The 23,404-nt window shown below is 42.8% G+C and overlaps 2 protein-coding genes and 1 pseudogene across 2 annotated transcripts; 2 read left to right on the top strand and 1 right to left on the bottom strand.

Annotated features, from left to right (window-relative positions):
• Positions 1–5,261: 5,261 nt before the first annotated feature.
• On the bottom strand, positions 5,262–6,092 carry LOC148096780 (uncharacterized; annotated as a pseudogene).
• Positions 6,093–6,373: 281 nt separating this feature from the next.
• On the top strand, positions 6,374–11,657 carry cct3 (chaperonin containing TCP1, subunit 3 (gamma)). The gene is made up of 14 exons (XM_006795232.3): positions 6,374–6,467; positions 6,969–7,030; positions 8,866–8,916; positions 9,013–9,075; positions 9,157–9,253; positions 9,382–9,499; positions 9,573–9,759; positions 9,874–10,023; positions 10,138–10,270; positions 10,433–10,514; positions 10,592–10,772; positions 10,858–11,103; positions 11,193–11,324; positions 11,426–11,657. The coding sequence occupies exons 1-14, from the start codon at positions 6,440–6,442 to the stop codon at positions 11,516–11,518; spliced, it is 1,623 nt and encodes a 540-aa protein (XP_006795295.1). The 5' UTR covers positions 6,374–6,439; the 3' UTR covers positions 11,519–11,657.
• Positions 11,658–14,155: 2,498 nt separating this feature from the next.
• glmp (glycosylated lysosomal membrane protein) lies at positions 14,156–21,999 on the top strand. Its single transcript, XM_006795231.3, has 7 exons — positions 14,156–14,282; positions 18,330–18,494; positions 19,574–19,672; positions 19,753–19,917; positions 19,991–20,209; positions 20,916–21,184; positions 21,264–21,999. The coding sequence occupies exons 1-7, from the start codon at positions 14,187–14,189 to the stop codon at positions 21,436–21,438; spliced, it is 1,188 nt and encodes a 395-aa protein (XP_006795294.2). The 5' UTR covers positions 14,156–14,186; the 3' UTR covers positions 21,439–21,999.
• Positions 22,000–23,404: the final 1,405 nt, after the last annotated feature.

Below are 23,404 nucleotides of genomic sequence, written 5' to 3'. Positions count from 1 at the left end.
AGTCAGTATAGATTTGGTGCATATTTGAATGAATTCTGTTTTATTACCATTAAGTTTAAGAAAGTTCTGAAACCTTGATTTCACTTTAACGATAAGAAATAGATGTGGGTATGAGAGTATAGGTTTGGAAGTAGATTTGGGTGTCATCTGCGTAGCAGTGAAATTGAATGTTACATTTCTTGAAAATATTACCTAGAGGTAGGAGATAATAAAAAGCAAAGATCCCAGGACAGAGCCTTGGGGTACACAGGACTTAACTGGAGTAGATGGTGATCTGTGAATAAGTAATTGAAAAAACCTGTGTACGGCCAGAGAGATATGAGGTAAACCAGGCGAGTGCTATATTTTTGATGCCAATAGATGTTAATCTATGAAGAAGGATGCCGTGGGAGATTGTATCAAAAGTTGCCATAAGGTCAAGGAGAATGAGGATAGTGATCAGTCCAGAATCCGCTGCAAACAAAAGATCATTTGTGATTTTTCCTAGAGCTGTTTCTGTACTATGGAATGAACAGAAGCCAGATTGAAACGGTTCAATTTTTTCAGTTTTATGTATACAGCACCAAATCACAACAACAGTCAATTTTAAGGTAGACCCTACAATAATACATACAGGAAAAACAACAATTAAATGACCCCCTATGAGCAAGTACTTTGGCAACAGTGGGAACACGTGAACACGTAAACATTCGGCCCATTTCTCATGGGGCGCTACTAGCTTGAGTGACACACGTGTCTAAGATGGACTTTATACAGTTTATTCCTCTGCATGACAGACTGCTCTATTCAGGTTACAGGGCACGCCTCTGAGCGCATCTGTCATTAATGCTACTGTGCATAAAGCTCCGACAATGGTACAGACCAGCGGTTCATTACACTCCCACCAATCATGCTATGATTTACAAACTAGCTAAATCATACATGATTCTGAACAACAACAAAAATGAAACCACTTCAGCCAATATAAAGGTGTACAGACCATGATAGAGCAGTTGCCACTTGGAATGTTACATTGTTTATGTCAATATGTCAGTTCATCTCAGACAATAACATGTTTGTTGTTATTCTCTTTCAACAAGAACCACCAATTTTTGGATAGGCTGCTCGATAATAGGGGGCTTGAAAGCACGGTCCTGTTTTTTGGTCCGACTTTGGTCTCCTACTTGAACCTTGACCCGACGGACTAAACCATCATCCCCTTCGATAGTTTCAACTATATGTCCCAGTTGCCACTGACACCTTGGTAACATACCTTCTTTGATGATAACAATGTCATTCACTTTTAGATTGCGGCAGATTTTGTGCCACTTCTTTCTTGTGGAGGCATTCATGGGGTATTCTCTTTTCCACCTACCCTAGAACTGCTCAGTTAAGTATTCTACTCTATGCCACCTCTTCACTGCATACATGTCTTCTTTCACAAATTTCCCAGGTGGTGGTAGGGCAACCTTGGACTTCATCAGTATAAGCTGGTTTGGAGTAAGAGGTTCAGGTGCTTTTGGGTCGCTGATACTGTCCACAGTCAATGGGTGGCTATTTACAATAGCCATGGCTTCATAAAACAAAGTTCTAAGAGAGGCATCGTCTAGTCTTCCTGCACACTGAGCAGTAGTGGCATTTAGCACATTACGAATGGTCCTAATTTGGCGTTCCCAGATGCCACCTGCATGACTTGCAGAAGGAGCACTGAAAACAAACTCACACTGTTTGTCTGCCAGGAAAGCTTCCAGTGCCTGCATGTCACACTGCTTGAGAACCTCTCTGAACTTATTTCTGGCAAACAGTTCCTCTTAGGCTGATGAAGCATCTAAGGGCATTGATGAATGCATCTGTTGATAGGTCTTCTAGCATCTCGATATGGACAGCACGTGAAGACAGGCCCATACCTTTTGTATTCCTTACGGCCCCGCTTGATGTAAAATGGACCAAAGCAATCCATACCAGAGTACAAGAAAGGAGCAGAGGCTTCAATCCTTTCCTTCGGGAGCTCTGCCATGCGTTGCTCCTCGGTTGGGCGCCGAAGTTTTCGACATTGTACACATTTATGTATTAACTTGGCAACTGCTTTGCTTCTCGCGAGCACCCAAAATCCATTTGCTCTGAGTTCTGCTTGAGTTTGACTGTGACCTTGATGACAGATGGTGGCATGATAATGAGACACTATTAGTCTTGTAATGTGACTTTCCTTTGAAAGGATAACTGGGTGTTTTAGTTCTTGACTAAGCGTTTCCTTTGTCAGTCTTCCACCGACACGAAGTAGTCCTTTGTCAAGAGATGTATTCTAAAGACACTTCTTCAGCTGAGAGTCAGAGAGTAGAAACACACACGCTGCAGTTTTTACTTGCAAGGGCAGTCACAGAGCACTCGCACCCGTGAGTGTGGCTCAAGGACTCGCGCTCTGCCACTGCTCTGGTCTTTATTTATATACAAAGGTAATACAATAGTAAATACGTCTGTTCGTAGACAGAGGAATGTTGATGTGTATGTGTGTGTGTGTGAGAGAGAGATTCTGAAGGAAGCGGCCCCTCTTTTTATTAGGGAGTGAAGATAAGAGTGTTCAGCTCTCCTCTTCCTGGTAGGGAGTGAAACTGCTTGTTCAGCTCTTATTATCGCTGTGGGAAGAAACTTATAAAAGAGAACAGAATAAGTCTTGTAGTGAACAACAGTCTAAGTCATCAAAAGGTCATCATGCAGTATTCTATCATATACAAACTTATTTCATTAAAAAGTTTATACTGACTACTAAGTACAATTTTCTATTGACATCCTTGATCTAAGATGGGATCAAGGCAGCTTAGGGGGCTTGAGCTTGGAAGGGAGTTGCCCTTCTGAAGTGTCTTTATGTCTTGCAAAAGGGCTTGTCGCTGAACCAGACTGATTACTAGCTCAAGAGCCTTTCTCCTTTCCTCCACCGTCACAATGCTGCTGACACGATCTGACTTCATACCTAGTCTCTTGCAACTACTCTAATGAGCGTTGTCCAGCTGGAAAAGCGGCTTAGACGGTTCAGGATGTCATTTTGTTCATTGACATGGGTGGCAATGGTTTTCACTGATTTAACTTCAGGGTCACAGACAAGCAGATCTGGTGAAAAATGTGGTGTTGGGACTATCTCAGGTTTCCATAGAAATTTAGGACCCGATAACCAGTTTGTTGACAGAATGTCCCCTGCACAAAGACCTCTCGAAGCGTGGTCAACTGGGTTTTCTGCAGTATCCACATAGTGCAACTGAGCAGGGTCTATGGTTTCTCGGATTAGCTGAACACGATTTGCGACAAACACATGGCATCACCGTGCCTCATTGCTGATGTAGGCCAATACAATTTGGGAATCATTCCAGTAGAATTCCTCGTCAATCTGCATGTCAAGCTCTGTTTTTAACATGACACTTAGCCTTGCGGAGATTACTGCAGCCGAAAGCTCCAGCCTTGGGATGCTCATGAGCTTTGTTGGTGCAACTCTTGCTTTGGCTAACACAGACCTTCCCAAAGTGTGGGGCCCGCCCCCTAGGGGGGGCGCAGAGCCATTGCAGGGGGGGCACGGAATGAAAAAGGTGTGGGGGGGACAAAACGCTTGGACACTGCTAGCACGGGGCGCCCACAGAAACGCAAAGCAGGAGATGAAGCATTGCTGAATATGTTTCCAAACCAACTTCATTCTAAGCCAAAGACTAGAAAATATGGTGAAGCATATCTTCCCTTTGGTTTCACCTGCACAAGTGCCGAGGTAGGTCTCCCTGCATAATAGTTCACAAACACTTGTTGTAATAACTAACTACTCCTGACATTTTGGAGATGTTAGCTCTTTATACAGTAAAGTTACAGTGGTATACAAATAATATCAGGCTGATCCTGCTACAATTTGTTCCCCCGGTTCAAATCACGGACAAACAGTATCCTACAGCTGTTTATGTTTTTAAACCCATTTTGCACAGAGAGGCATTTTTTGAAAAATGTATTGATAGCAATGTTGAATATTATTACACAGGGAAAAAACAACTACATGTAAAATAATTACACCGTGACGCCTCTGCCTTTCTAAACGGAGAGACAGTAAGTGCATGTGTATATGTAAGTGTGTAAAACCTGAAGATAGTCAGATTAACAGTAACAGTATTTTGTCTCTATCTGCCATTCTGCAATTCATCTCATGTAAACAATAACGTGCGCACAGCATGACTTGAAAAAAGGCACATACCTTTGACGTTACGTGACGAACTCTGTATTCCTCGTCCACACGTAAACGCAAAAAAGGAGTTTTAAAAAATCTCAGTTTTCGGTGATTCGAAACGCCGTTTATGTGTGGATGAAGCAGCTGCGTTTTCAAAAATACCCGTTTAGGTGTGGACGTAGCGTAAAAGAGTTAGTAGTTTACTTTCTTACTACCTGTAATTTATTGCAGATTACTTGTATTTGCTTAATTGCTTACTAAATGTTTGAGGTGTGAAATGGATTGGAATGGATTGCATTTATACAGCGCTTTTCTAGGCACCCAAAGCGCTTTACAATTCCACTATTCATTCACTCTCACATTCACAATGTGAAATAAACCACAATGGAGCAAAATATGGGTGTGTGTGGTTGGAGGCCCCGGGGGGGCACGAACATTTTTCTTGTAAAACAAAGGGGGGCCCAGCAAAAAAAGTTTGGGAACCACTCCTGGAGAGTGTTGTTACACTTGGTTGACTGTTGTGATGGGTTCTCTCTTCACCATTGAAATGATTCTGCAATCATCCACCAATGTTGTCTTCCTTGGACACCCAGGTCTTTTGGGTTGCTGAGTTCACCTGTCCTTTTTTTCCTTTCTCAGGATTTACCAAACTGTAGATTTTGCCACTTCTAATATTGTAGCAATTTCTCGGATGGGTTTTTCTGTTCTCTTTGACCGCGTAGTGTCTGTTCATAATAAAATTTTCCAAATGCAAGCACAACACCTCAAATCAAATCCAGGCTTTTTGTCTAATTAATTGATAATGACATAACGAAGAAATTATCCATACCTGCCTATGAATAGCCGTTGAGTCACTTGTCCATTAACGTTTGGTCCCTTCAAAAAGAGGGTGCCACATATTAAGAAGAAGAAACTCCTAAACACTTCATCCACATTGAATATGGATACCCTAAATTAAATGTCCTTTCTATAATATGACTATAATTAGAATATATTCCAGTAAACAGGTAACAAAACAAAAGTTGTCAGTGTCCAAATAGTGACCTAACTGTAGGCTACTCTGAGTGCTCAAAGCACTTTATACAGCAGATCACATTAGGTCTGTTGCATTTTCTAAGTCTAGGATACCAAGTGATTCCAATTAATAAATAGATGCATAAATGCGGCTGCGGTTGTTGTTTAAGTCTCGGTTGAAAAGCTCAATTCTCTGGTTGTGCACAGAACTTCCCATTAAGCCAGAGCCTTCAGCCCTGCTTGTTCACATGTCCTCCCAAATGTGAGACTTCTCACGTAACCCCAGATATGCAGGGGTCTGCCAAACTGTCCAACAGCTGCAGTAAAGAGCGCTTTCACAGTCTCAGCTCTGATATCAAACATCAACACCCCGCTGTATCCATCTATTGCACCATGAAAAACAAACTTCCAACAAATCAGCTTGTGATTTGCATCTGTATGTCATATGAAATTTGGATGAGGCACGGCATATACTCGCCAAGCAATTGCAGCTCTTCTGGATAGAACACCAGCCGAGTCCACTCCCCCTAGTGACTCTCTTAGACGCCATCTTTGAACCACTATATTTTTGGAAGGCAGGTGTCCCATCAGCATCATTTCTCCAACAGTTGGATGCTCCGTTTTTATCTGAGACACTATCTGATGATTTAAATATAACATTTAGATGTAAAATTTGTATTTTATATAGTATTTAGATTAAATATATTTTGAAATATAAAAAGTTTGAAATATAAAACATTACAAATATTTTCGTAAATGTTGTAAAAAGTGACTCGAAAAAAATGTTTTCATAAGGTTTGGAGCTAAATGTGGAAAACTTTTGCCGCTAATCTCAGCATTTTCAGTTTACAAACGGCGCACCATAGGCGGGTAGGATGAGGGTTAGAAAAAGCTCTGAGACGCCCATGCTCCTGAGCATAAATTATTTCTTTAAAAAAAGCAAAAATTGCCATTTTAGAAGTTCAGTCCAAAACTCTGAATTCTGATGGTGCTTATTGTAGAAGCTGCTCTATTTTTAACGGAAACAGTTTTTAATACACGGAAATAATATGAAACTAAAGGCTGATTTTAGTTCCCATGAAAGGGCGACCCTTTTGCCTCATTCAGTTTATTGGTGGATCTGCCTATCTGTCACGCAATGTTCTCTCTGATTAGTCGGACCCGGGCTGTTTGCCCGCCCCTGTGGGTGGAGCCTTCCTCTCTCCTCGTGCCACCCAGAAGCTTCCAGGCTGTTGTCCGGCACGCGCTGTGAAAATGATCGGCCAGCAGGTTTTAGTGCTCAGTGAGTATTCTTATTTTCTTCCAAAGCTTTTACAAAAGCACCGACAACCGTACGCAGGCCGTTCGGAACTGCCTTCGATCCGCTAACAACCCGGAGACGCACAAAGCGGGGCGCGGCCGGCGTTAGCATGTTAGCCCGGTTAGCAGATGGATGATAGGCTAACTTAAGCTAACCCGTTACTCAGCATGAACACGGAGCTAGCAGGCTAACGGTTCCTTTGAGGCTAAAATCAGGCGTTCATGTGATGGAGTGAAGGTGGAATCCTCCACCTGTGTTAGTGTGAACTCACTTATTGATTATGTCATTAGGAACATGTCATTGTGTTTCTGATCATTGTGATTGAGCCAGAGAGAAGAGTCATCATCAGTACTGATCGTTTTCTTTTTCAGGCCGAACCTCTGCCTATTGAAAACGGATCATCACTATACGAATAAGAATAAAGAGTAAAAGCACTGCGTGTATGCGGGCAGTAACTTCCTGTGTGTGTTTGTGTCTCTGCAGACCAGAACGTGAAGAGGGAGTCTGGACGTAAAGTCCAGACCGGGAACATCAATGCAGCAAAGGTGCGTTTGTTCTACAAGGCTCACTTCCTTCTGTGCTCTTTAGGTCACAAACTGAATAACCTGCTTTGTGATCCAGACGATGTGTTGGTGCTGTGCACAGCGGTCCCCACACCACTGCTGACATATATCTTGCCTATCAAATTTGTTACTGTGGTAACTGACATGTCCAATCTGGCAGGTGCTCCAGCTGTTGGTTGTAGTCAGTCTTGGCCTGCTCCTCTTCTTGTAGGAGCTGGGCTGGGTAAAAAACATTGAATCATGACCGGATTGGTCTCATAGCACAATGAGCTTCTTGATGAGCTTCACACTGTCCTTAAACTTATTGGTTAGTTACTTAAAAGCAGCTGTGTCCAAGTGCACTCACAGAAGGCAAACAAACATTATGTCCTGTGTCTGAGCAAAAAACCTCAGGTCTGGCTAATCGAGGAAATCCACCAGTGATAGTAGCCTGGGTTAGCCAGGGCCTCCTCTGCTCCTCTACTCTACTCATGCTTTTAGCTTGGTTCTATGTAGAACCCATAGTACCTGTGCAGTGTGTCCCCATCCTTTCACCCTGTCATAGCTTGGATAGAGTTTTTTGTGTTGTGTTTTTTAACTAAAATAAAAGCATTGTGTTTGGACAGCTGTTTAAACTATTTGATTGTATACATTTCTAAGATTTAATCTCCTGAATATTTAATATTCCTAATTAATAGGATGAACGTGTTTATTTGTCACTGAGCAATTAATAGAATACTCAGTCATTGAATTTATACATATATTTCCTCATAACTGAAGAAGAGTAAAATTTGGACAAGATAAAAAGGGTGTTTAAATTTGTGTGCTTTGTTAGCTTTCTGTTTAGAAGCTGCAGAAAACATCTGCCAAAGGATGTGTAGCGCATTCACATGCGGTATTAATTTTTTTTAATATAAAACATTGTCCTAAATGCAAAAACAAATTGGTTAAAAATGCACTTATCAGTAAGGTAAATGTTACTGTCTGAAGAAGATTTCTGACAGTCTTACACTATATGAATGTGTTGTGTGCGTGTGTGCGTACATAACAACCCTACAGACCAGCAGAGAGTTTGTGCAGAACGGGTCAAACTCAGATTTAGATTTTAGTGTGTTACACACAGCCTGTGCACACTGATGACTTACCTAAGAAACACCTGCAGAGTGCAGTTTACAGTGCTAACAGTGACATAATCGTGTTCACTGATTGGCTGATAGTTCAGTCTGAAACAATGTGTACACGGGTTTCATTCTGCTAACAGCGTCAGACACTAACGGGGAGCTGTGTGTTTCCTCTGAATGCCGGACTGGCTGTGGCACAGAAAGCAAAAAGGTGATGCTCAGAGACTGAGTCGGCACATAACTAGACCGGTTCAGGCTGGTCCAGGTGCTGCTCAAGGACCAGGAGTACCATCACAAACATCTCAGCAAAGAGCCAGCTCCTGTCTGCTCCATTATTGACCATTGTCACACACACACAACCTGCTGAAGCTCCAGCTTTTATTGACTTTTAGTTATCGTGGCAGAATATTGGCATCCTGGTCTCTCAGTGCTCTACATAGATTCACTGCAGGAGGATAAATGAACTCAAATTGTGTGTGACAGATAAAATCTGATCATATTAACACAGACCAGTGTGATCAGCATGACTAAATAATAATCAATAAGCAGTTGTACACCTGGCTCTTTGAAACATGTTACAGATGTGATGCTAACTCTGAGATCCCCAGTGGGTCGCGAGCACAGACTCGCCAGAACCTTACAGGTGATCGGAACTATTGATCTGACCCGCTGGGATTGATTGAGTGATCGATTGACCCCTTGATCTGTGCGTTTCAGACCATCGCTGATGTCATCAGGACCTGCCTTGGCCCAAGGGCCATGATGAAGGTCAGACCCTCTGTACATGCACAGCACAGCAAGAGAAGTGTTGTCGGCATGCTAATATGCTAACATGTGCCCCTGTGTGTGTTTGTGTATATGTAGATGCTGCTCGATCCCACTGGAGGAATCGTGATGACCAATGATGGAAATGCCATCCTCAGAGAGGTCAGTCACTCACACGCTCACACTCATTCAACATCTAATCAGGCGTGTGATTCCTCACCTGCTGCATTTCCTTGGCAACAGATCCAGGTACAGCACCCAGCAGCGAAGTCGATGATTGAGATCAGCCGTACACAGGATGAGGAGGTGGGAGATGGAACCACCTCGGTCATCATACTGGGTGAGGAAGAGGATGAGAAACGTGGCACACGATCACGCGATCTCTCAGTTGATCTAAAACCTGTCTTTGTCTCTCTCTCCCCCCCTCTCTCACTCTCTCTCTCTCCCTGTCACCTGTGTGACCTTCAGCCGGTGAGATGCTGGCAGTGGCTGAGCAGTTTCTGGAGCAGCAGATGCATCCGACTGTGATCATCAGTGCTTACCGCCGGGCGCTGGAGGACATGTTGGACACGCTGAAGGAGATCAGGTAACGGCTGTTCCAGCTGCGATGATGTTGCCATGTTCTATGCTATGTGTAACTCTGCCCCTTCCCCTCCTAGCACCCCTGTAGACACGTCAGACCGCTCCATGATGCTGAAGATTGTCCACTCAGCCATTAACACCAAAGCTCTGAGCCGCTGGTCTGAGCTGGCCTGTAATATTGCGCTGGACGCCGTGCGCACTGTGGAACTGGAGGAGAGCGGTCGCAAAGAGATTGACATCAAGAAGTACGCCAAGGTGGAGAAGGTACGAATCACTGTGGGCCAGTCGCTTTAAACTAGGGTTGGCTCGCCTGCCTTCAGGCTGTTTGTTAATAAAGTTTTATCTGTCCCCTTTCCAATGATGGTGTGCTGCTTACAGGTTCCTGGTGGAATCATTGAGGACTCATGCGTGCTGAGAGGAGTCATGATCAACAAAGATGTGACGCACCCAAGGATGAAAAGGATGATCAAGAACCCACGAATTGTCTTGCTCGACTGCTCGCTTGAGTACAAGAAAGGAGAGAGTCAGGTGATCCACCCACTACACACACACAGACAGACAGACAGACAGAGGTAGTTACACTTGTTTGCGTGTGTGTGTGTTACTTGTGTTAATGTTTGTCTGTGGCTCCGCCCCCTGCAGACAGATATTGAGATCAGTAAGGAGGAAGACTTTGCCCGGATCCTGCAGATGGAGGAAGAGTACATCCAGCAGATCTGTGAGGACATCATCCGCCTCAAACCAGACTTGCTCTTCACCGAGAAGGGCATCTCAGGTACATGTCAGCTGCAGCTCAGCAGAGAGAGTGGAGGTTGGAGCTGGTGCAGAGCACCAAGATGGTGAACAAACATGAAGGGAAAGCCCTCTGAGGTCACGTTTAAGCAGAGATGCCTGAAACAAAATAACAGCGTAGCATTTACTTCCCGTTTCCTGTCAGATCTCGCTCAACATTACCTGGTGAAAGCTAACATCACCGCCATCCGTCGCGTCAGGAAGACCGACAATAACCGCATTGCCAGGTACGCAGCAGCCAATCAGCGTTCTGCTCCTCAGACAGGAAGTTTTAGCGAGCTGTAAATAACTGTTTCTCTCTCAGGGCGTGCGGCGCACGGATTGTGAGTCGGACGGACGAGCTGCGTGAGGAGGACGTGGGCGTTGGAGCTGGGCTGTTTGAGGTGAAGAAGATCGGAGATGAGTACTTTACCTTCATCACTGAGTGCAAAGACCCCAAAGCCTGCACCATCTTGCTGAGGGGGGCAAGCAAGGAGATCTTGGCGGTGAGCGGTGGTCGATCAATCAATCAATCAGTCAGTGAGGTGATTGGTAAATCCAAGGATTGGTTAACACTGTCTCTGTCCACAGGAAGTGGAGAGGAACCTGCAGGACGCCATGCAGGTGTGCCGTAATGTGTTGCTCGACCCCTTCCTGTTGCCAGGCGGTGGCGCAGTGGAGATGGCGGTGTCGAAGCACCTGACGGAGCGTTCCCGTGCTCTCACCGGTGTCGAACAGTGGCCATACCGTGCTGTAGCTCAGGCGCTCGAGGTTATCCCCCGAACATTGATCCAGAACTGTGGTGCCTCCACCATCCGCGTTCTGACATCACTGAGGGTAAGCAAATGAGGTAACAGCAATAAAACTTTATTTAACGTGTGTGTTGTTGAGAAGTCAGTTGTTTGTATTTGTGTGTGTGTGTTCAGGCCAAACACACTCAGGAGAACAGTGCGTGTTGGGGTGTGGACGGTGAGAGTGGCTGTCTGTCCGACATGTCAGCTCTCGGGATCTGGGAGCCACTCGCTGTCAAAGCTCAGACCTACAAGACCGCCGTCGAGGTCAGAACTTCCCACACAGCAGTACATCCTGATGTGTGATTGATATCAATGATTACTGATCAGTAGTGTGATTGATACTAATGATACTGCTGTGTTTGTAGACGGCCATCTTGTTGCTGCGTATTGATGACATCGTCTCTGGTCACAAGAAGAAGAACAAAGAGGAGCAGATGGGAGGACAGGGAGCTGAGTAGACCCACATCTGTCCGCATCATTCTAGATCCACGTCAGTCTCTCTTCCTCTGTGTGTGTGTGTGTGTTTGTGTGTATGGATGGGGACTAGTTGACTCAGTGAACTGTAACAACAGTTAATAAAGTTACCTTTGAAACCTGCGTGATGTACTTTTATGTTTTTTATGAGACTGTAAACCTGGTTTAGGTTTATTTTTCATTCTGCCAACAAAGAAGCTTTACAATTATCTCTGCCTTTACATGCCTAGCTGTAAAATAATTTTCTCATACTCAGGGGCTTCGGTTTTCACACTTTAACACCATCCCTACCTGATGTTTCGATAAACAGTTGAACCTAGGTGCAACATCTTTAGCTTGCTACTGAAAAGCTGAAGGTAATGTTTTTATTTGAATCAGCTTTTTAAGAAGTGTCCATTTAAAAAAAAAAAAAGATTGCGTGAGCTTTAAATTTTAATATTTAATCATTTCATTATCACTTGCCTGAGTTTATAAACTTTTGTAATGTTTAAGTTTTTTATTATGCCATTTTGTACCTATTGTTTAGAGTGGGATTGTTTATGGTGTGTAACATGCTCTGTGCCATGTGTGTTAAGGAATTGAAAAAATGAAAAGTTGAATGCACACTGTCGAATCGGTATTTATTATACAAGAGAACTTTTAACATAAGCTAGCCTGCCATACATCCAGGGACTGAAAAACACAAAAAGGCGCCGTGGCTGAGGTTTGACGCGGCTAGGAAGGAAAGCTTAATTACATGGAAGGCAATAAGGAATAGGAATGAATAAAGTTAACTCAGATATGGGCTGATAGTTGAAGTTGAAACAAACACACAGAAGACTTCTGCATCAAAGTTTTTTACTCCACCTCCATTAACTTTTTCAAAGACTGTGTTTTGTAATGCGTTCTGTCTTTCAGTTAAAAACTTTTATTTCTTTTAAAACAAGAGGACGTAAGGACTCCATTAAGTGGAAGGCTGTTATTCTGTTTGTTAAGGACCAACAAAAAAAAACTTGTGTGTGACAAGGTAGATAAAGATGGACATTTGGTTCCCTGTGTTTTGAATATTTTTAACATCCATTCTAATTAACATTTATTTATGGGTACAACAGTGAACAAAAAAATATTTTTTTGCATCAGACATCAATTGTAATACGGGAACTGTAGACAGAATTCACCACTGATTATGCGATGATACGATGTGATTTTTAATTAGCTTGTGATGAGATTTTATTAACAACAAACAGATATCTAAAAGGTGCGGAATGGGGTTTAAATGGTTTAGCTGGCATAAATCTAAACCTAGTTGGGTGAATCTACTCTCTGTATTCTCAAATCTATAGTTCTTGGATAGGTGACTAAGGTGCTGACAAGTTCATTTCTAAATTGACTGAAGTTGTCGCCGCACTCTGAGTGAAATGCCTTCATCCAACATCAATCTCGTGGTCACATCAACTCCTTCAATGCATGAGAACATTGCACGGATGTCTCCTAAGGCATGCATTTCTCCAGCTGTGTTGTCTTTCAGAGCTGAAATCCAAGCTGAAGCTCCTTCTGTCAAAGGTGGGAGTTTGGCAATTAGTCCTTTCATGTCGCAGTGGCTAAAAGGATTATACACAAGCTGGCCAGTGGGTGCAATTCCCAATGGCATCTGTATTTTGGGAAGAAAGCTCCAAGCTTGTTGTTCAATCTGTGTCTGAGATCTTGTATAATATTTTCATGGTAAGGCAGCTCCGTCCTCTTCATCCTCTTCTGATGATAGAGATTCAGAATAACAGTACTCTCTTTCAGAGTCCTCTCTCAATCAGCAGTTTTGTCCTCGTTTAGAAGTTTTCCTTTCAAGGTTCCAGAAAATCTCCCACTCACTTACATTCCCACAGACATAAAGTGGTTCTTCTTCTTGCTTCTTCTATCTTTTCTGGTTTGTTTTGAAATCTCATGTTGCTTTAGCCAGTTGTACATTTTTTTTCTTTTTCTGTGATTCTTTGTTGCCTCAATGTAGTTGCTATGTGGTTGCTCAAAAGTTGTACCTTGATATGGTGGAGGTGAGCTTGCTGACAAAGATGGATATAAAAGTGGAGTCATAGGTGCAGCCTCTGCAGCTGCTGGTCTAGTCTCAGTTGCTTTGAGATTCTGGCTTTGTGTTGCATAATTCTGCCTCTTCCCCTTTTCCATTGTTTGTACACAGTTTAATTCTTAAACAAAATAAAGAATAAAGAAAGCACTCTGCACCCAGATTGTACTTTCTTATGTATGATTGTGCTCTATGTTCAAATAAAGAAAGTTTGAAAAGAGGGGGGGGGGGGGTTAGCAAACATGTTCATTAAATTATGAAACAGCAAAATGGCGTAAGTTACAATGATCTGATGCAGAAGTATAACTCATATATAAAACGTGAACCACGGTCGTAGTGCAGAAAACCTGGGGTTAACTCTGCAGTATAAGCCTTTGGTCAGTTTCACAGAGGTGAAACTCTGACTGGAACAAAAAAGCCGGAGTTTCAACTCAGGATCGACAAACTTAAAGCTGTGAGATAAACCTGCTGCCTGCGCAGTTCAGAGGTGAGTCTGAGCTCAGCTCTGGTTGGCTGATCTCTTTCTGACACTACGAGCAGCCAGGTCAGCTGACTTCAGGGAACCAGCGGATCATGTGATCAAAGACCGAGCAGAGACGATGGCAGCGGGGAGCGCGTGGAGTGGCGGACTGTACGTGGTTCTCGTGCTGTGGATCGTCACTGTAACGTGCTCCGCGGAGCCCGGACGCAGAAAGGTGAGTTCACAAGTGAAGCCGGAACGGGCTCCGAACCGGCTGAGAGCCCTATAGGAGCGCGAGGGCCAGAAGGGGAAGCCGGAAGTGACGGAGGCTTGTTTGGTAGCTGCTCAGCTCAGCTGAGAGCTATAGACCCGAGATTAAGGTTGTATCGTGTGATCTATTAGCTGTTTCCCGATTGTTTTGAATAGACTCGTAAAGAGGCGCAGCGGGTAGAACCGCCTGTGGTCCTCCAATCAGAGAGCAGTTGGAATCCTTTCAGTTACTGAGACATCTATCAGTCTTGATGCATGCTCAATCATCAAGGTAAATAAATCTCAGAAAGTTTGATTTTGTTCATCTGGACGTTTTCAGTGGGAGAAACGTTTCGTCACTCATCCAAGTGACTTCTTCAGACTCAGCTGACTGCAGGTTTCCCCAACCTTAAACAGTACATTTGCATAATGACTGAAACTAGCACCATTGGCAAGTCATGGGCTGTGAGGTCAGTTCCTAGGTTTTTAATCTCATGACCATTGATCAACAACCACTGCTCAAAGCCCACTGATCAAAAGCTATTGATAAATGGGATCAAGCTAGAAAGGCACCTAAAGAAAGCTCCAGCCGATCCAGGAGAGAAGGACAACCATTGCCTAAGTGAAATCCCATAGTGATCCTGCATGTGTCAGGAGTATTAAACAGTTGAGGCGCACTTTTTTCTTAAGGCTGTGTCTTTGTGTAATTTATGTGAAAAGGGAAAGACCATCTCTGAATCCAAGTGGGGGGCAAGGGTACATCTTTTGCCATCTTACAACGCAGTGATTGCAGCCATTCCCCCAACTCTTTGTGAGTGGTACTTATGGTCCCTTTGATAAGTGGCCACTGATCAAGGCCCTTTGATCAGTGGGCCTTGATCAGTGGTTGCTGATTAATGGTCATGAGAATTTACATATTAATGATCAAGGAACTGACCTCCCAGCCCATTGTTCTTTCAGTGGGCTGGTTTCAGTCATTATGCAAATGTACTGTTTGTAAGATTGGAGAAACCTGCAGACAGCTGAGACTGAAGAAGTCACTTGGATGAGTGACGAAACGTTTCTCCCACTGAAATGCCACGTCCAGATAAACAGAATCAACTTTTGGGGAGACACCTATCAGGTTTTTCTTTTCTTAATGAAACTTCCTTAACTGCTTGTCCTGCAGTTAAAATAATAAAAAAAGTACTCATAATCATCTCACGGACGTAACATGTACAGCTACTTTCAGTGCCACTGATATTTATTCTTTTCCTTTTTCTGAGTTAACTTCAGTAATTACTTTCTCCAAACCACCAACATGTCTTTTAGACCACATTCCTACATGATTGCTCCTATCATTAATTAATGTTTCAATTTTAAATATAATCAGCAAACCACAGGCCTTCAAGCTGGCAGTAGGTACACCATTACTTAAAAAGTCATCTTTCGACCCGCTGTGTTAGCTAATTACAGGCCATTTTCCAAGCTTCCTTTTATCTCCAAAATGTTTTAAACAGTAGTTGTAGTTTCAGTCAGATTTCAGGGCTTATCACAGTACAGAAGTGGTGAAGGTTACAATCTTTGTGTGTTATGGCCTCTGACAGTGGACTCATTCTGTGCCTTTCCTGCTTGGCCTCAGTCCTTTATTCAATATTGTTGATAATAATATTTTATTACAGCGATTAGAGCATGCTGTAGGTGTTTATATACATTTTTAACATTATGCAGATGACACCCAACTTTATCTATCCATGAAGGCAGATAACAAACACCAATTAATTATACTGCAGGAATGTCTTAAAGATATAGAGACCTGGATGATCTCTAATTTTCTGCTTGTAAATTCAGATAAAACTGAGGTTATTGCACTTGGCCCTGAAAATCTTAGAAATATGGTATCTAACCAGATGACTACTCTGGATGGCATTACCTTGGCCTCCAATAACACTGTGAGGAACCTTGGAGTCATTTTTGGCCAGGATATGTTCTTTAATGCACATATTAAACAAGTATGTATAAATACTTTCTGATTTGTGCAGTATCTCTAAAATCAGAAATACCATGTCTCAGAGATGCTGAAAAACTTGTTCATGCATTTATTATTTCTAGGCTAGACTATTGTAATTCGTTATTCTCAAGATGTCCTAAAATCTCCCTGAGAAGCTTTCAGTTAATCCAAAATGCTGCAGTAAGAGTACTGACCGAGACCTGAAAGAGAGCATATTTCTCCTATATTGGCTTCCCTTCACTGGCTCCCTGTTAAATCCAGAATTGAATTCAAAATCCTGCTCCTCACATGCTACACGGTCTTGAATAATAAGGACCCTTCTTAATGACCTTATAGTACCATGTCATCCTACAGACTGTGGCTTACTTGTGGTTCCTAGATTATTTACAAGTAGAATGGGAGGCGGAGCTTTCAGCCATTAATGCGTGGATCTACCTACTATTAACATTGAATATAAATTCTAAAACTGAATATATTGCATAGTGTAACCCCCCTCCACCATTAAAAATGGTTCAGTCCATAGCGCGGACTGGCTTTATTTCTTGTTTTCAGTAGCAACCGATGGCCATAATTGTGCTAGATCACATTTTGAATCAACACCATGGGCATTTTTACATTTTAACACAGGTGGTTTGACTGTTACACTCTGGAAATGGAACGAAGGTGAGTGGTATTAACCCTCTGGGGTCAACGGACACGCAAATCCAAATCACATGACCGATTTCAGATGACATGGCAGCAAAGAATGATGAGTATCCATTTCAACTTGTGTTGAAAGTTCGGACTTCAAACTATATAGCAGTAATAAACCAGAGTTATGATAAAAGAATATATTCTGTGTATATATACACAATGCTCTTTACTGAATACTATCATCATGTTCAGTGTGCGAATAAAACGGTAAAAAATGTCTAAGCACAGTGCAAAAAAGAAAAAGAAAACCCTTTCCTATTGGTCGAAAAATGTACCATGTCGACCATAAAAAAATTATATATAGTTGTTTAGGAAGAGGGGAGTGACGGAGGTGAGAGAGCGAGCGAAAGAGAAATAATAATAATAATAATAATGGATTGGATTTATATAGCGCTTTTCAAGGCACTCAAAGCGCTTTACAATACCACTATTCATTCACTCTCACATTCACACACTGGTGGAGGCAGCTACAGTTGTAGCTACAGCTGCCCTGGGGCAGACTGACAGAAGCGAGGCTGCCATATCACGCCATTGGATACTGAATTTGAGATGTGAGAGATTTCTAAGATTTGGCATATTTGGAGTGTGTAGTTAGTGTGTTGTGTTGACTAGTGTAGTTGGTTGTTTTGTGTGTTAAAACAATGAAGGCACTAACAAACGATTTTTTGGAGTGGCACAAATAAAACAGTGATGCGGACGCTGAGGATCCTGCACAGTATCTTACCTGTTCCTAGGACTGCCCTCTTCTGGATAGATATCTCGGGTGTTGTTCCTGGGATCTGCTGGATCCCCTAGTCTAGCTTGGGAGTCAATGCACCTAGTTCTCCGCTTACCACCGGGATGACTGTTAACTTCACCGTCCACATCTTCTCGAGCTCTTCTCCTTGGTACTCCTGCAGCTTCTCGTGTTCCTTCTTCCTTATGTTGCTTTCATTCGGTATCGCTACATCTATCACCATGGCCGTTTTCTTCAGTTTGTCTACCACCACTATGTCTCGGCCTTTCTCCAGCACCCTAGGGGGTGTCTCCCATTTTGAGCTCGGAGCTTCCAGGCCATAATCGGCACAGATGTTTATCTCATCAAAAGTACAATTTCTTTTTTACACTTAAATTAAATAATCAAAAACAAAATAAATTGGGCCTTCCATGGTTTTATCCCATAGTGATTACTTTTTCATTATCTTTTGCTGTTTGCATAATTTAATGAACATTTTTGCTAAAAAAAAAAAAAATGCCCTTTTTTGTACTCAGTACTATTCAATAAAGGGAAAAAAATATTCAGCAAGATGAGACCAATGGCTGTAGAAAAGATGAAATGCTCTGAGTAGGTTTGCTTCTTCTGTCTTGCAGATTTCAATGCAGTTTTACCCCAGCTCACATTCAACCCCTCAAGCTGGTGACCTGCTGCATGTGAGAGCCGTGGGAGACAATGACACGCTGCATTATCTGTTCTGTAGCCAGGGGGCGCCAACGCTGCTGCTTATCCACACCAACTCTACTTCTTCTGAAGTGCAGGTATGGACAGGAAGTCCGTAAACTCAGTGTGATGTCATCGGACAGAGAAAAGTTTCAGAAAGGGCTTAAACAATCAAGTGAAACCGAGTGTGAACGGCCAGCTTTGTGAGAATAAAAAATATACTTCTGATAAAATGAAAAAATGGATGAAAAGCCTCAGCCTACTGAGAGGGTGTTTTTTTTTTTGTTTTTTTTTAAATCTTAAGAGCTGCATTAATTTTAATAAATCTGTCCCTGACAAACACTGTTCACTTAATAATAATGATTAAAAGATGATGGAAGATCTGCTCTACCTCCTGAGCTAGAGGATCTACTGATTGGAAGGTTGGTTGTTCGATCCCTGGCTGCTCCAGTCTAATTGCTAAATATCCTTGGGAAAGACCCCAAGTTGGTTCTGATGTGTTCATTGGAGTGTGAATAACAGATAGAAAGCACTTACGCATGTATGAATAGGTATTTACCAAATAATAATTAGGCCCAAATTCCAAATTATAGACGAACTGAGATCCACATCGTGGGTGGGGCTCGAAGTCAGAGCATACAAACTGTACAGGTAATCAGTTCTGAACCTGGGAACACGAGCCTGTCCTGCATTATCCAGTGTGCTTCAGACTCAGTGTCCTTTTTGGTCCTGCTGCCCACACACTAAGCCACAGTTAACAAGCCGATAACATCAGTGTGCCTTTTATTTCTCTCACTTATCAGGCATTTTTATGTTTCATTAGCAGACGCTAGGATTTCCTTTTTACTGATTAATGTGAAAGTATATCAGGAGAACTCAGCTGAGAGGGCACAGAGACTTCTTGGGAACCCCAGGGTCTGTCCATAAGCCTGTTATTGGTGGGGCTCTGGGGCTCTGGGCTCACAGCTGGAGGTTAAATGTTGCCGAAAGAAGGGGCTAAACACTTGAGCCCAACCTTTTAAAATAAAAAAAGCAATTAAATTAAAAATTAAAATAAATAAATTGTTTAAGTAATTTCTGTTGTTTGTAACATTCTTGACACCCTAATGTTGATATATGTGTGACAGTCACATGACTGTTCGTAATATTCTGACCTTGGGTGTGCTTTGCGTCCCAGGTGAACTGGCCTGAGTTTGTGGCTCGTAACACCAGCGGCAGCCTGAAAGTGGAGCCAGAGAGCAGCTTGATGTACAGCAGTGCTGTCGTCTTCAGCCGGGTCAGAACAATCTCAGTCCTCCTTAAATCTTTAGAGTATGTCTGGATACATCTGACCTTAAACTTTTTTTTTTCTCTCAGCTGTTGGAGTATGACGATGTGAACGACACGGCTGAGCCGACCTCTGACCTCTTCCCTCCATACGACCTGCAGAACTTCACCTGGAACCCCATCAACCTGTCCGAACCCATGGCGCTTCTCTGTGGCACCGATGCCTCCTTCACCAATGGCTCGCTCTGCCTTCAGGTCTGTTGCCAAGCACAGTGAAATCAGTATTCAAAAATGATCGATACGCTGACCGTCATTATTTTTATTTCAGCTGTCGGTTTTTGACTCTGAGGGGCGGGGAGAGGCATGGCCGCACCTCCTGCACTCTGTTAACTCTTCCCAGTTGGAGGTGTGGTTGGATGGCATACCGGCCCGAGCCACTCAGTCCAGGTTCCTGTTGGAGATGCATGCAGTAGGGGAAGCTTATCCTTTAAGCACAGTCGACGTTTACCAATCAATCGACGATGAGTATACGCCATCGATATTCAAGGTAGCTTTGTGCTGTGCATTATGTTCTTCTTCTTGTTCTGACATCATTTTATTTTCTTCTTGGAGGAAATCATCCTCATCAAAAGACTTATCCCTAAACCAATGAATGATAAGGACCCTTTGTTAAATTCAATAAATGTACCACCCAAAATTAGAAATCTGGCCCATCATTAACTACATTTATTTTTTATTTTGAATTAATGTGGTCTGAATTGAGTATGGTGTGCTGTTTGACGACAGACCCAGTCAGTGATTAGACATAAACTCAGCAGGACATCCAGTGTCACGAACTACTCAACCAATAACCTGCCACATCCAGGGTTGTGTGCGCAGATGGACTCCTTTAGTCTGGGGGGCTGGTTTGGAGGTTTGCTTCACCTTGTTTTAAGCTTCCCTGCAGAAGAAAAGAGTGCTCTATCCTGCTGAAATGCTGCTGAAAATGGGTTTTCTCTTGTTGGACAAACACAGATTGGATCTTTGAATATTTTCTCACATCAAATGAGGTTTTGATGATGGTCACGTGAGTCACAGAAATATAATCCGATAGATTTTTTTTTTACTGTAGACAGTGGCCCTGTTGGTGTGGGCAGGAGTATGACTTTGGTTTTTCTTCCATATGTTTCTGCTACAGGTCCTGCTCATTCTGTCTACAATGTAGTTTGAGTAAAGTTTGACTGAATGTCCTGTATTGACCTCTGACCCCTCAGGTTTCTCAATGGGTGTCATCAGTGAATGGCAGTTCTGATGTTCTGGGTTACGCGCTGTGGAAGCCAGTGGCGTACCGTCAGGCACGGCCGGCTCTGGAAGATGCCACGCCATGCCGTCACTCGGTGCCGCGGGCTCAGAGTGGGTCGATGGTGACGGCTTCGTCCGGTGTGATCCAAGGCTTCTTCTCAGATCCAAAGAGCATGGCACTGAACGTGAGCTTTGGCCTGGCGGGGGAACCATTCTACAACGTCACACGCTTCCTCAGCTGGTAGGCTTGTTGTTATTTCTTTGTTGTTTTATCTCTTACTCTCAGCCGATCAGCTCTCATCTCCTCCTTACTCCTCCAGGACACTGCTGGTGGGTGTTGGGTCACCGCCTGTTGACTCCTTCTCTCCTCTGGTTGTTGCCATCATGGCAGTTGGTCTGGGAATTCCCATGATCATCCTGCTGGTTGGTGGAATCTGGCTCTGCATCCGTAAAAGCAAGGGAGCATCCTCAACCTCCTACGAGCCAATCAACTAATCATTTCACTGCGTTGCCAGAGACAGTTTTAATGTTTTAGAAACAGATGACGTCACAGTGACATTCCAGCCAGTCAGGACACAGCAGAATCCGCGTACCCATTTGTGTTTTTAAAGACAGTCAATATGTTTGATTGGTGATTGGATAAGATCTTACTCTGTCCTCATCGAATTCTTGCTGAATCAAACCTCCAGGCTCACCGCTTGGCAGCCATCTTGAAAAACCTGTGGACTCTTATGCTCATGGTTTTTCTGAAGCGTTCTTTTACTTTTTCAGTAGGTCATAAAAAATATAATGTGTATAAATAAAACTTAAAAATCCTTTTTCTGAACCCTCAGTCATTGTTACTGAACCCTGACAGGTTCATGTCCCTTTCTGATGATGTCATATTCCTACTCTAAAGGTCTAAAGGGTTCATTTAAAGCAGCTGCTCACAGATGAAGAGTCTGCCACCTTGGGGCCAGTCTTTGACTTTCAGATTAAAAGATGTACAATTTGAATTTTTACTTTGAAACTAAGAAGCAAAGTTAAGTTGATTGTTAATAAAATATATCAGAATTGCCTGATTCAGTTTCTTTCTTCATCAGATGTCAGCTGACATGTCACTGGTGTTTTTTAATAATTAAAAAAAAAATCAACTTTCATATTACAGGATGTCTCACCTGGATTTGTTTGACACCTAGTTGTAATAAGAAGTAAGTTTTTTTTCAGATGGTTTCTCTAATCTAACATCATCAGTCAGGACAGGAGGTCACATGAAATTGGTTATCAGCTTAATAAATCAACCCAGGATTTATTAATCTGGCTACAGCACATTCATATGAATGGGCTGGTGTTGGCAGCATGTTGTAGAGACATGCACAGGTGTGCTGAGAACAGAGCAGCTGATTTTACTCAGAAACGTAATTATAACAGTCCCCTCAAGGTGCTTCATATTGTAAGGTAAAGACCCTTCGAAAAAATAGAGAAAACCTAAACAATCAGATGATCCTTGAGCAAGCACTTGGTGTGGCGGGGGAAAGGAAATACTCCCTTTTAACAGGAAGAAATTTTCAGCAGAAACGGGCTCAGGGAGGAGCGGTCATCTACTGGATTCTTCCACAGAAGAAGCTGAAAGCTCTGTTTCCCATTCTACTTTTTAAATGTCCATTTGCGGTGGCTGTAGCTCAGGTGGTGGAAGAGCAGGTCACCTACTAACTGGAAGGTTGGTGGTTTGATTACAATCTGCATGCCAAATATCTTGTTGCTCCCTGAAGGATCCATCTGAGGATGAATGAGTGAACATTAGAAAGTGCTTGGGTGAATGAGGCAAGTTGGGTAAAGCACTTTGTGTGCTCAGGTACAGTAGACAAGTGCCATATAAGAACCTGTACATTAACCATTATAAGGTGGAGCCTGATTATTTTAGACCTTTGTATGTAAGGAACAATTTTAAATTTGATTCTGGATTTAACATTGAGCCAACGAAGAGAAGCTGGTATGGTAGACATATGGCTCTCTTTCTCAGTGCGAATATTATTTATTTAATGTGCACACTGAAGGACATAGCCTGGTCAAAAACAACTCCAAAATTCCTCACAGTGTTACTGGAGGCCAATTTAATACCATCCAGTGTAGAACAAATGGTCAAATAATGCTTATGGAACAATAAAAATGGTTTACAGTGCAAAGAAACACAGAGCTGTGTCTAAGTGTCGTCAAATCAACACAAAGACTTCAGATGGTTTGGAAAAATTTCAGACTTTCCTACTGCTCACAAATAGCCTGGATCTTCCTGGAATGGATGTTGTTTTTGGGAGCAGTGATTTGAACACTATCAGGGCTGCATCATCTTGATGCATACTCAATCATCCAGGTAAGTAAATCTCCAAAATTGATTCTGTTCATCTGGACGTAGCGTTTTGTGGGAGAAACGTTTCGTCACTCATCCAAGTGACTTCTTCAGTCTCAGCCCACTGCAGGTTTC

The sequence above is a fragment of the Neolamprologus brichardi genome, chromosome 22, assembly GCF_056152115.1.
Source record: "Neolamprologus brichardi isolate AB-2024 chromosome 22, ASM5615211v1, whole genome shotgun sequence".
Taxonomy (NCBI): domain Eukaryota; kingdom Metazoa; phylum Chordata; class Actinopteri; order Cichliformes; family Cichlidae; genus Neolamprologus; species Neolamprologus brichardi.
Note: the sequence above shows the minus strand (reverse complement) of the source record. Positions and strands in the feature narration are given on the sequence as shown.

Excerpts from the sequence above, each read along its gene's own strand:
- cct3 (XM_006795232.3), top strand. The coding sequence starts at position 6,440 with ATGATCGGCCAGCAGGTTTTAGTGCTCA. Across the intron at positions 10,773-10,857 it reads CAAGCAAGGAGATCTTGGCG|GAAGTGGAGAGGAACCTGCA; the intron begins GTGAGCGGTGGT and ends CTCTGTCCACAG. Across the intron at positions 11,104-11,192 it reads GCGTTCTGACATCACTGAGG|GCCAAACACACTCAGGAGAA; the intron begins GTAAGCAAATGA and ends GTGTGTGTTCAG.
- glmp (XM_006795231.3), top strand. The coding sequence starts at position 14,187 with ATGGCAGCGGGGAGCGCGTGGAGTGGCGGACTGTACGTGGTTCTCGTG. Across the intron at positions 18,495-19,573 it reads CTACTTCTTCTGAAGTGCAG|GTGAACTGGCCTGAGTTTGT; the intron begins GTATGGACAGGA and ends TTTGCGTCCCAG. Across the intron at positions 20,210-20,915 it reads ATACGCCATCGATATTCAAG|GTTTCTCAATGGGTGTCATC; the intron begins GTAGCTTTGTGC and ends CTGACCCCTCAG.